Genomic DNA, 13,057 nt, shown 5'->3' with positions numbered 1-13,057 from the left:
AGTAAATATAAGAGACGGGGAAATTATTATTCTACTATCATACTTTGTTTATTTAATAATTTAAATGTTTGTTTTTCATTATGGGAACAAGACAAACTAGCTATATGCACAAATATTTAGTTACTAGAAAATTACTTTTACAATGCATACTGCAAATAAAATAACAAAGAAAGGTAAAAATTAATAAAGTCAGACTTGCTCAATTGAGTCACAACAAGAATATCATCATCCATTGCCTTGAGTTCAGTGTGATTTCCACAAAGTTGGCAGCCCAATATTGTCGTTGCCCTTGTCCCAATTTTTCTTTTAATTTAACCTTTATAATCTAATGGTTTATATATACATATATAAAAAACAAAAAATCCTATTCAAATTAAATCATCTTTTGAGATTAAATCAATCACACTAAATAGGTAAAAAAAAACTCTATATTTAGCGATTAATCTTATAATTATTGTACCAGATATCTAATTTTGATACGACGTCAATCAATTTTAAATGCAAACCCTCTTAAATATATCAGCAAAGTTAAAGTTAGGACTCTGTAATCTTGTTTCAGTTCATGTCAATTTCAGCTCATTTGACTTCATTCTGATTTTCTTTTATTATAACAGACTGATATGATTCATTAAAACCTCTCCATTCCTTGCAAAACAATTTATAATTTCATTTTATCTTCTACTACACATAGTTAAGGCCATTGCACAAATCTCTCTTTTTTTTTTTTTTCTGTTTTCATTTATGGCGCTAGATGCCCAATTCTTCCATAAAGATAACTGCAACAGCTGCAAGGTGTAAACATCTGAAATCGATGTTCTGTGACACAGAATGCGGGTGAAATGATGATACCTTTCCAACAACAAACATGAAAACAAAACCCATTCAAAGATTTAAAGACAACAATGTTAAAGTGACATTTTCCATTTTCGAAGATCCGAAATGCCCAAAGGCAGAAGCTAAGATGTCTTACAAGCTGTTGGTGTAAAAATATAAGAGTTATGATTCTTGAACATGCGTACAACAAAACGTCATAGTGGGAGATGAAGAGTGTCAATACAGATCCCAGGTTGATGTTTACAGACCTCAGGTTGATGTTTACAGACCTAATCCAACTGTGCGTCCATCTCGCCGCCGAAGTCCAGCTGTGTACTGCTTTTCCAAATCCAACTGTAGTTCCCTCTGCTTCTCGGCTTGGAGGAGACCGCTGCCGTCTTGATTGTCGGGTTCGTGCTCTACTTTCAGTTCGCCTTTCACACCCTACAATTGGCCATACGTACCAAGGCAACCTCAGACTCTAAAAATGAGTTAGTAGGTGAATAAACTCTAACTGAGACTACTCACACAGGAACATGCAACTATTCTGTTCCCGATGTTACAAGAGCAGACAAACACATTAAAAGCAAGCCTTTACAAAGATAGAGACATTGAGTTACAGTTTGCGCATATAACAGGAGGAAAATGAGATTTACCATGAGTTTGTTAAACTTCTCCTGTCGATCACGATCACCAAACAATGCGGTGTCCCAGCGATGACCAGACTGAAAAAAATTGTTACCAAGTATATTAAGAAAATGCAGGGCAAATAAAAGAAAAGAAAAAGAGACAAATAGTAAGTAGCACAAAGGATCCAACAAGTCATTTAGATACAAAAGGGAAGGAAATACCTCTTCTGCAGTTGTACTCTTCTTGTTTCCCCACAGCAGCTTCTTCTTTTGATCAGTAGACAAGTAACCACCCCCAACAAGATTCCTATTAACTGTATGATTAAAAAAGTTTCCAATTTGAGTACAATGTCAATGAGTGTCAGTGATACAGGATCTATTAAATTAATGGGAACCACATATAAGGTGAACTCGGGCATTATTTCAAGATGTACCTTTTAAGCAATGCTACACTCACAAAGTTAGTAGTCCCAAGCGACGTGAGACTTTATTACTTATATTACTTAGTACTTACCACATCATCATACCATATATATGAGGTTGAGAAACCAAGTACCATGTTACCTAGAATACAAAGTTAGAATATTTACTTGTTAAAGTGTAAAGTTACTCATAACCTTTTCATTCTTTACCATAGCATTAAATGGCATTAGGTTGTCAGAAACAATAAGCAAGAAACCCCAAAAGTATAGCAATAATATTCAGGATATTGGCTTGGGAAATATTCATGGTAGTTGACTTGAGACAGACTGGCCAGCAATTATCTAGCAATAACCTTCTGGTCCAAGTAGTTTATTGACATGCAATGCTTTAAAAAGCAAGTCACAAAAATTAAGCAAGAAAACCCAAAAGTATGCCAATTTTCTTTGCAAGTTTTAAACTAAAACAAAGTTTTATGATCAAAATTTCATTTGGACATGGAAAGACTAAAACAGATTCAGAAAACTTGGATTACATAGCTCAAAAAAAAAAAAAAAAAAACTTCCATGCCTTATTAAGGAAGAAATGACACCATGCTCATTTCATTGCAACAGAAAGTGGAATTACTAGTAACAAATTGATAGCATCTCTCCAGGGATCAAGAATTAAATATCTAAGTAAAATACTAGCCATTCTTCGTTTCCCAAACTAACAAAAGAAAGACAGGATTCTATCTCAAATCCAAATGATGTTGTGAAAATTGAGCTCAAATCAAACATTTTCCAATAGTACAAGTACTCGAAATATTATATGAGGATGGTAACGAAATCCAGGCATTTCATACCTAATTCTGCAGCTTTCATTGCTGCAACTTTTGCAGCATTTAGATCATTTGTGACAGAGTTACCATCATTGGCCTGAGGATTATTAACATTACCACCAGTTTCCTGAGCTTGCATTGAACTTGAAGACATCTTTTCAGCAGCTACAGTTGTATATGACTTTAAAATTAATCATACAACAACAAGATAATGATCAAATGCACATCAAATAATTGGAGTACAGGTAGAGATAATAAGTAATACAAAAACAAAAGACAATAACAAAATGGTTACCATCTTTCACAAAATCAGCGCCTTTGTCCCAATTTGAAAACTTTGGCTTCTTGGTCAGAGTTTCATGATTTTCACTTGCAAAATCAGCTTTTTCCCTATAGCACCGGTCCTTGTCCCTGTTTGTTTCCCTATCATCATATTTCTTCTTCTCCTCTTTGGCAAGCTTTTGCCCATCCAGCTCCTTCAAGTCACTCTTATATGCTTCTTTTAAGCGGTGCCCACCATGGTCACTCCCAGATGAATCATTTCGATGACCCCTTGATTCTTCATAGGCAACTGCCTGATCATTTCTATAGTCTCCTGAACTCCAACGATAATCTCTTTTTTCGTCTCTGCCATACCTATTCTGCTTATGCCAATCTTTATCTGTTTCTTCAGAATTTGAGCTAGTGTGCCTCCTAGCAGATCCAGCTCTATCAAATGAGGAATCCTTATCTTTATATTTCTGACGCTCTAAGTACGACAACTCTTTCTCCTTATCCTTGCTTCTATGCCCAGTAACATCATTTCTATAACAGATAGATTTGTTAGCACCACTCATATAGTCTTTAGACCTATCATGATCACTTTCTTGTCCTGCATAATCAGTACGAGTAATTGTTCTTGCCCCGCGACCAGTACGAGAGGATGACCTCTGATCATTTCTCTCTTCATGATTTGCATGCCTGCCATGTTTGCCATGTTCATCACACCTAGAGTAACCATGTGAACTCCTGGCAGATTGGCGATCAGAATATCTATATGAGTCACCACCTCTACCATACTGGTTTCGAACAGAGTCCCTGTTCAATTCCCTCTCATCATCCCTCCTTCTTTGTTGATGTTTAGAAGCTTTTGCAGGATCTTCTCTTGAAAATACTGGGCTAGAGCTCCTGTCATGTTTAGGACTCCCTATATACAAAGAAACATGATATTTATGCACAAAATAATCAATGAGAGTATTACTACAAATTAACCTTTAAGCTTTAAGATCTTGGATATAATGTTAGAATCTCAATTTATAAACAATTCTAATTTTCAACCCATAGCATCACCAGCAAAGAACAAGTCCAAATACGCTAATATTTCAGCAATAATTGCATGCCAAGATAACCATAATGAAAAGTAATCAAAGCTTTGTCAAAAAGCATTCTGGATGGTTTGATTTCCAACAGTCCAAGTGACTAACAACAAAGAATTATGTTTTGTCTTTATGTTTACTATTAAATATTGAAAACATTAATCACATCAAATTCACTAAATAGGGTCTATCTCAACTCCAGAAGATAATTTAACATAGAAGACCCAACCACCGGGTAGTTCTATGACCATCCCAAAGACCTGGTCCATGGTAAGCTAAACTTGTAACATTTTTTTTCTTCCTACTCCAACTAAAAATAACGTCATGGTACTTTCTGCAATTTCCCCACCTGCGCATTGTCTAGTTAAAAGAATAAGCATGACCAGTTTATGCACACAAAGATGCACGCAACAAACAGCTAATTGTTTTAATTGTTCCATATTAAGACAAAATCACTAGGCTACGTACTTCGAGAATACCAAAATAAACTCCAATAGTATTAGACAAACAAGAATGGAAAACTAACCATCAGATGAAGGCGACCCATTAACTGGAGAACGACGCCGATACTTCCTATTTCCCGCATCATTTGAGGGCTTGCGAAATGCTGCTTTTGCGTCCGCAGCATCTGGAGGAGAAGAAGACTGCATCCTGTAAAGATAATAAATTTATTAAACCATCACAAGTTAATTGAACGTAATCAAAAGCACACCCAGACCCCCTAAACGACAAACCCTAACCAATATAACTACAACAATTAGATTAAAAAACAGAAACCCTTAAACCATTGTGTCTCTGGGTTTCTTTATTAGTCAAATTCGTAAGTTTAATTTTAGGAAACTTGGGAAATTTGGAAAACAACAACAGTTAATATCGCAATTTTGATGAAATGATAATAACAGTTGAAGTGTGAGACTGTGAGTAGAGAGAACCTGCAAAAAGGAATCTGGGGCTCAATTGAACAAAAATTGTCTCATTTAGTGAGCAAAATTGATGGGTTGATATATTTAGGTTTAGGGTTCGTTTGAATTTGATTTAGGGCTTTAAAATTAAGCTACAAATACAGAGATGTGAGAGATGCAATCGGAGGATCTCAACGAAACCCTGGATTCTCTACGTGTTCAGTCTTCATAAATATGATTGAACAAAATTTATGGAATAAATATCTCCTTAACCTTTAAATATTGTCGTTTATCCAAAAACCCCTGATGATTTAATATTTTCAAAGTGTTATTTGAAACCCCCTTTCACCATAATTAGAATAAATAATATTTTTTCTTTCAAAATTATATTTTGTTAGAAAAAATATTGGAGTAAGGGAAAATTAGTAATTTTATTATTTACTAATTTAGAAAAAAAAAAGTTTTTTTGTTAGATTCATATGTTTTAAATATGATAATTTAATATTTAAAAAACTCACAAATTAAATTTTGAATTTTTTTCCAATCCCTCATATATTTGAAACTACTATATACCCACAATAATTGTAATATAATATTTACACTTATAATTTATTATATCATGTTCAATTTTTTAGGGTGTAACTCTGTTTTTTGAAACATTGGGGATACACGATGTTGTAAAATTTTCTAAATGACCTAAAATTTTCTTTTTAATTTCCACTTACCCTTTGAAAATACTCAAAAAGATCTTTAACATTTTTCAAAAATTATGTTTGCCCCTTGATATATAATTTTATGACAAAGACATTGAAAGATCAAAGTCCTAAGAGAGAGGATTAATTAGGTAATCTAAATCAATTTTTACCAAATTAAAATATTAAAAAATTCACACTGCTTAACAATTTTTAGTGACTTCATGAAAATTTCAATAGTTAAATCAAACAATCAATACAAATAAATGACATGTAACATAAAATATAAAGTTAAGGGATTAAAAAATCAACTATACGATGTATAGTGATTTAGCCCAACCCAGACTATATCCACTCTTCTAAGTTATCTTCATTAGAGTATTATACTAATTCTTGGGTGACAAAACTTCAACCAAACTTTTCTTCATAATACAAACAACTTCAAGGTGTTATTAATCTTAACAAGTGTTAAAGTTCACTTTTTCTCACTAGAAATCTCTAATCTCACCAAGAGAGAACTTCATTCTTTTACAATATGAATTTATAATAAGATGAAGTTTAAAACTCTTTCAAAGAGTGCATATGAAAGTTTTAGATTGATACAACTCAAAACAAATGAATTCAAGAAAATGAATAAGTAAGAGTTTTGATTAGAATGAAGCCGAATAATAATTTGCCATCAAATGTATAAAAGTTTTAGGTTGCAAAAGTCACTTTCAAATGGATTTGATTGAGTTGATACAAGGGAAAATAAAGTATTGTTATGCACAAAACTAGTTGTTTTAATTTTCTAAAAAATGCATAATTTGGTCTATCAAATGTATTTCAGTTAATCAACTATAATGTGACACTTCTATGACATTCATGTGACACAAGTTGTTAAAAAATTTATCGTTTGATTCTATCAACCAAAAGAAATTCAATCGATTGAATTTTTGAAAGTAAAAATTTATAACTTCTGAATAATCCAGTAGCCACCATAGAAAAATTCAGTTAGTCAATTTGGTCAACTAAATTTTATTGTATTTTACCCCTTGAAGTTTTAAAAAGTTTTTTTCCTCCTAAAACTTTGAAAAATGAGAATTTAACCTAATTTGGAAAACTTTTTAAAATCAGTTTTGATATATAAAATTTTAGTCCACAAACTTCATAATTTCATATAAGTTATTGAAATTTGATAAAAATTGATTTAACTCATTAAGTTTAAAAAATGACATTTTAACCAAAAAAATTTGAAAGCTATGAAAACAAATTTTTGTAAGAGCTTTCACATGCAAATAAGTATTTTAATCAAATCAAATGCTTTAAAACTACAAATGCATCTATCCAAACTTGAGTTTTTCTTCAAATTTTTAAAAATGATTTATTTGAGTCTTGTCTTTGATTTCTATCTTGATACTCCTTTAAGTACATTAAATAAATTATTATAATCTAAAGTCACACTCAAAAAAGTTATTAGTTAATATACTTAGAGACATATTAGTTTATTATTATTAAAATAGGAGTATAATGACTCTTTAAGTCAATAAATACCTTTATTTATAGGAAGAGAGGAAAAAAGAGTAAGAGTAAAAAGAAATAGAAATAAGAGGTTTTTTTATTTAATTTAGATAATTAAAAATTATTTTTAATTTTTGTTAATTTATGATTATATGCTAATTTTTAAAAATAAAAAAAGAAATAAAATGATAATTTCACTTTTTAAAATTGTTGTTTATTAACTAAGTTTAATTTTAAATAAAAATTTTATTTATGCTTAATTCGGAGTGGTAAAATGTTATTTATGTCAAATAATGATAACAAAGATTTTAAGACCAAACTTTGGGTAGGAAAACTTGACTTTTTTCAAAAACTTCCTCAAGGTTATTTAATAGATAAATCACGCGAAAATTAATTACAATATATATATGTCATGTTGTATGTACCTTTCTAGGCCAAATTTTTCTCCTTTTACTTTTATACGCAAATAACATAATTTGTACCTATTCTGCCTTTAACATAAAATATAAAAAATTTTAATCTAGAATCAAAACAAAATACACATAAAATCAAACACAAAAAATGCAAGGTATTGCCGAAGTGTTGTTGCTTGTCAGAGATATTACTGTTTGGATAGTCGTCAGTTGGTTTAATATTTCCCTTTTTTACTACCTTGTGTTTTCTGTGTTTGATCTTACATACGTTTTGTTCTTATTTTGATTTAGAGTTTTCTGTTTTTCATGTTAGAGGCAAAATGGGTATAAATTATATCATTTGCTTATATAAGTAAAAGACAAAAAAGTTAGCCTAAAAAGGTATAAATGGCAAACTATATATCTATTTTAATTAATTTTCCTAAATCATAATACCAAATTTAATTTTTAATTTACAAATTAGGCTTAATAACTACTTAAAAACAAACAAAACAAAACAAAATTGTGAACCCCAAAACCTACGAAAAGATATTTTTGAAAATTTTCATTAAAAAAATTGTTTCACAACTTACTCAAGAATAAAGTGATTAATTCTTAAATTATAACTATCCTAAAGCTACTCTAAAACAATGTGAATAATAATGGGAGGCCAAAAGACTTATTCTCACCTAAGGTTTAGTGTATTCTTAAATTCTCAAACTTAAAATTTTAAAAATCAAAATATTCATCATTTTATTAAAATTTTCAATTAAGGTTAAAGATAAAAATATTATTTATAAGAGATATTAAAAAAACTAAAATTTTATCACATTTTCTCCTTTAGTTTAAAAATTTAACAATGTCCTCATATCCAAAGTTTGAAAATTTAACATTTTCTCTTTAGGGTTTTCTTTTCTTCTTTAACCACCTCTATTATGATCAATAACTGACTCTTTCTATCCATCTTCCTGTTTCGACCCTTCTCACTCATCTCTCTTTCCCGACTGACACTACCTTAGCACTCTCTACCTACCATCATTCCAACCGATAATCGATCATTTCCACCCATATACAAAAGCGTTTTGGTTTAAAATAATAAAAATTATTTCAACAATATATTTTATGTTTATTTTATTGAATAATAAAAGAGTTTGATAATTTAAAAATTTATAATCTTAATTTATTATAAATTTATCATTATTTATTAATTAAAAATTCTTATTTTTAATTAATATAATAAATAATATACATTTTTTTATAATAATTATATTTAATAATTTTTAAAATATTTAAATAGGAAAATATTCCTTTTTATTAAACTAATTCAATGCAATAATTATTTTTTATTTTTTAATATAATAAAATTATATACATAATTTTATATATAAATAATATGTTTTATTTTTAATTTAAGATTAACCACTTATGCGTTTTATTTCATTGTTTATGTATTATTTATTCGTATAAGTCTACTCTGATATAAAGTAATGATACCACTCCCTGTTCTATACCCTAAAATTACCAGCCTAATAAAGGCCAAAAGACTGTTTTCCAATGAGTTTAGATGCGTTCTCAAAGTTACATATGCAAAATTTGAAAAGTCAAAAGTCTTACCAACCTATTTAAAAACTCAGTTATAATTAGGGATAAAATCGATATTTAATAAAAAATTTTAAAAACTAAAATTTTATTCGTTTGCCCCCTTCAATTTGAAAATGTCACATTCCTTCCACTCATAGTTTGAAAAATCAACATTTTCCCTTTAACTTTTGCAAACCGTCACTAGGGACGGTCGTCTCTGACCGCATTTGTGATACCTTTAGGCGAATCTCACATCAACAAAGCACGGGAGAGATGTTTGGTTTATCTATACTCTGTTTATGTATCCCATATCGATTAGAGGTGAAAGAATTTGACTAGTTAAATAGCCTGTGAGTTCCTTAAACTATTAAGACGCGTTTTAGGTTGCAAAGCCTAGAAGTAAAACCATGATGGATTATGTGTCAAAAATAGACAATATCTTGATAGTGGGTCGGGTTATTAGACCAAGGATGTTACAAATGGTATCAGAATGGCTTCGCGTGTCCTCTTGAACGATGGTAGGGCAAATCTCAGTGAGGACACTAAGTCCCGTAAGGGGGGTGTATATGATACCCTTTGGTGAATCTCACATCGACAAAGCACGATAAAGATGTTGGGTATGTCTGTACTCTGTCTATGTATCTCACATCGGTTAGAGGTGAAAGAATTTGACTGGTTAAATAGCCTATGAGCTCCTTAAACTGTTGAGACACGTTTTGGGTTGCAAAGCCCAAAAGCAAAACCATGATGAACTGTGTGTCCAAAGTGGACAATATCTTGACAGTGGGGTGGGTTATTGGACCAAGGATGTTACAACATTGGCTCTCCTTTTTGGTTTATCTCTCCCTACCGATCAAATCTGAAATACTAGATAATTTGATTTTCTTCGACGAAGATGAAATCATATTTGTCAAAATGTCTTTGTCTTGGACGAAGATGACCGTTGGAGGTCTTAAATGAAGATGATGTACCTGTATAAAACCTCTGATGGTCATTTTTGTCTCAAACAAAGACGAAATCATTTTTGTCTAAGACTAAGACAATTTTGTCTTCGTTGGAGAAAATCGATTTCTCTGATACCTAGGATTCGATCTACAAGGAGAAATAAACTGAAAAAGAGAGTCAACACAGCCAGAGACGAAGAACTTTGCTGTTTTTAACAACGATTTGCAAACTCTTGAGGGGAAATATTGATTTTTCAAATTTCAAATAGGGGAAATTGTCAGATTTTCAAATTGAAGGGGGTAAAGGTAGTAAAACTTTAGTTTTTAAAATTTTTTTATTAAACAATAGTTTTACCCTTAACTATAACTGAGATTTTAAATGAATGAATGAACCTTTTGGCATTTCAAATCTCATTGGTGTGATTTCGAGAATACACCTAAACTTAGGTGGGAAATAGACCTTTGGCCACAATTTAAAAGTAAAAAACGTTCGTCTTTAAATTTTCCTAAAATTTCTGAAAACGCTAGCAATTTTATGGACATTGTCGTCAATTTTGTCAAAACAGTTCTCCGACTGGCTTTCAGATTGCATGAATTTCTCATCCATAGAAGCCACCTTATCAGTCAAACTTTTTAGATCTTTTCCAAATCTTCAACTTTTCCACCCATTCGAGTTTCACCATAAAACAAATTCATTGGCTCTAATACCAAAATTGTTGCAGACCTATAGAATAGCAAATTCAGACTTGTAGAGCAGAAGATTCAGACCTGTAGAACAGAGAATTCTAGCCGAAGAATGCCTCTAGATTACTTAAGATGGCAGATCTCTCATAAGAAAAATGTTAAAATAAGTTCCACAACTTTCAAAATGTAAATTCAACAAACAAATTGTAATTCAATACTTAATGAAAAGGGAAATAACATCATCAATTCCAATAGCAATCATAACATCTAATTACAGAAATTAAAATAGCCAATGCAATAACAATCTAATAAATCAAAGTAATAGAACAATAACAAATAAAAGGACACAACAACAAAACTCTAAAACAATTGAGTTAACAAAGAGCTCCTAAGAATTTAATCAAATCTAGAAAGTCTTCTTCACCCTTCTTTCTCCTCATACTTGTATTTATAGGCAGTCTTTCTCTTCCACTTTCCTCATGGTTGCCTAATTTCTTGCTTAATCTTCTGCACACGTTGGCCTCTTTCCCACTAACCCATTTCCTTCAAAATGATTAGGGCCACTTCCAACATTTCATCTGAATTTTCCAGAATATCCTCATTAGCATTACATCTCATGATAATTCCAACTGGATCATCTTGTAGGTTGCTCTTTTGGATTTTTGTTTTGGGCTTACGAAAATAAACTCTGGAAGTGAGGCTTCTATCAACACCCCCCCTTATGGATTTTCACCTTGTCCTCAAGGTGAAAAGATGGGAATTGCTCATTTAATTCTGCAAAATCCTTCTAAGAATTTTCGCAATCAGGTAAGTCATGCCATTTAATAAGAACTTCTAAGTGGCCATTTTTAGAATAACAAGTATCCAACAATGACTCTGGTTATAGCTGTAATTCTAGCTAATCAGATAAGCATAAAGGCAAAGGTTATGACTGAACTGAGGCACCTATAACCCTTTTAAGCTGGGAAACATGAAACATTGGGTGAATTTTAACTCTATGAGGTAATGCCAAGCGATAAGCAACTAAGCCAATTCTTTTCGTAATTTCGTAAGGTCCATAGAACCGTAGACTCAGTTTCTCATTGGGTCTTTTAGCCAAATTCTTAAAATGATAAGACTATAATTTAAGAAATATTTTATCTCCTACTTCAAAGTGCACTTCTCGCCTTTTTAAATCAGTTTGCCTTTTCATATTCTCCCGTGCGATGTTCAATTTTTCCTTCAATTCAATTAGAATAACATCACGCTGCTGAAGGTAGTTATTCACATAATCAATTTTTGAAGTAGTAAAGTTCCATTGGAGTAAAGTATGAGGGTCACACCTATAAACAACCTTAAATAGGGTCATCCCAACAGAGCTATGAAACGTGGTGTTGTACCAGTACTTTGCCCATGACAGCCACTTAATCCACCCACGAGGCTGTTGAACACAGAAATAGCGAAGATAAGTCTCGAGGGTCCTATTCACAATCTCAGTTTGACCATCGGTCTATATAACCATGGAGACGAACAATTTCTTTAGCTAATATGGCAATTACTTCCTTTGTTATGTAAGGATGAGAAAGGGGCAGGAAGTGCACTTTATCAGTCTGTCTACCACTACTAAAATAGTATCGCCTTTATTAGATCGAGATAGGCTGCTAATGAAATCTATTGAAATGTCTTCCCAAACTCTATCCGGCACTGATAGGGGTTACAATAATCCTGTAGGACTCATAGCCTCGTATTTGTTACGTTGGCATGTTTCACAACTTGCGACAAAGTCTTTAATAGTTTTTTTCATTCTAAGCCAATAAAACACTGCAACAACCCTCTTATAAGTTTAAAAAATCCTGAATGGCCTCCAAATAGGGAAGAGTGGAACTCATTCAGGATTGTTGAAAGAATATTAGACTGAGTAGTGATAACAAATCTCTCTTTGTAGAACAAAGTGTCGTGCTTCAACTCAAAGTTAGTGTGACTTGTTGGATCCTTTAATAAATCATGTATTATACCTTTGTAATGAGCATTATGGTGAACCTCTTCATCTATAATGGCACCGTCTATCCAATGGCTTTCAGAGAGAGAGTTTAGTGATATTGATTCTAAGGGTAGCCTAGATAGAACATCTACAGCTTTGTTTTCTACCTCATTGCAATATTGAATTTCAAAATCATATCTCAATAGCTTCATAACCTATCTTTGTTGATCGCCACTGACAATTGTCTATTCCATAAGGTGTTTGAGGCTCTTTTGATTGGTGCGGACAATAAAGTGCCTTCCCAATAAATAATATCGCCTTTTTTAAAGGGCTATGACAATGGCCATCAACTTCTTTTCGTAAAT

At 31.8% G+C, this 13,057-nt stretch overlaps 1 protein-coding gene across 3 annotated transcripts; it reads right to left on the bottom strand.

Annotated features, from left to right (window-relative positions):
* Positions 1–731: 731 nt before the first annotated feature.
* LOC123205756 (arginine/serine-rich coiled-coil protein 2-like) lies at positions 732–5,183 on the bottom strand. 3 transcript variants are annotated; one of them, XM_044622783.1, is made up of 7 exons: positions 4,970–5,180; positions 4,564–4,688; positions 2,978–3,868; positions 2,707–2,847; positions 1,665–1,756; positions 1,470–1,538; positions 732–1,294 (listed from the first exon to the last, which is right to left on the bottom strand). In XM_044622783.1, exons 2-7 carry the CDS (start codon positions 4,685–4,687, stop codon positions 740–742), a joined length of 1,872 nt encoding a protein of 623 aa, XP_044478718.1. In that variant the 5' UTR covers position 4,688; positions 4,970–5,180; the 3' UTR covers positions 732–739. The 3 variants fall into 3 exon arrangements, with proteins under 3 accessions (XP_044478718.1, XP_044478719.1, XP_044478720.1); XM_044622785.1 differs by having other exon boundaries at positions 867–1,257; positions 4,970–5,176; XM_044622784.1 differs by lacking the exon at positions 2,707–2,847 and having other exon boundaries at positions 4,970–5,183.
* Between the last annotated feature and the right edge of the window lie 7,874 nt (positions 5,184–13,057).

This window comes from Mangifera indica, unplaced genomic scaffold (assembly GCF_011075055.1).
Source record: "Mangifera indica cultivar Alphonso unplaced genomic scaffold, CATAS_Mindica_2.1 Un_0014, whole genome shotgun sequence".
Taxonomy (NCBI): domain Eukaryota; kingdom Viridiplantae; phylum Streptophyta; class Magnoliopsida; order Sapindales; family Anacardiaceae; genus Mangifera; species Mangifera indica.
Note: the sequence above shows the minus strand (reverse complement) of the source record. Positions and strands in the feature narration are given on the sequence as shown.

Excerpts from the sequence above, each read along its gene's own strand:
- LOC123205756 (XM_044622783.1), bottom strand. The coding sequence starts at position 4,687 with ATGCAGTCTTCTTCTCCTCCAGATGCTGCGGACGCAAAAGCAGCATTT. Across the intron at positions 1,757-2,706 it reads AATGAAAGCTGCAGAATTAG|TTAATAGGAATCTTGTTGGG; the intron begins GTATGAAATGCC and ends TTAATCATACAG. Across the intron at positions 1,539-1,664 it reads AGAGTACAACTGCAGAAGAG|TCTGGTCATCGCTGGGACAC; the intron begins GTATTTCCTTCC and ends AATTTTTTTCAG.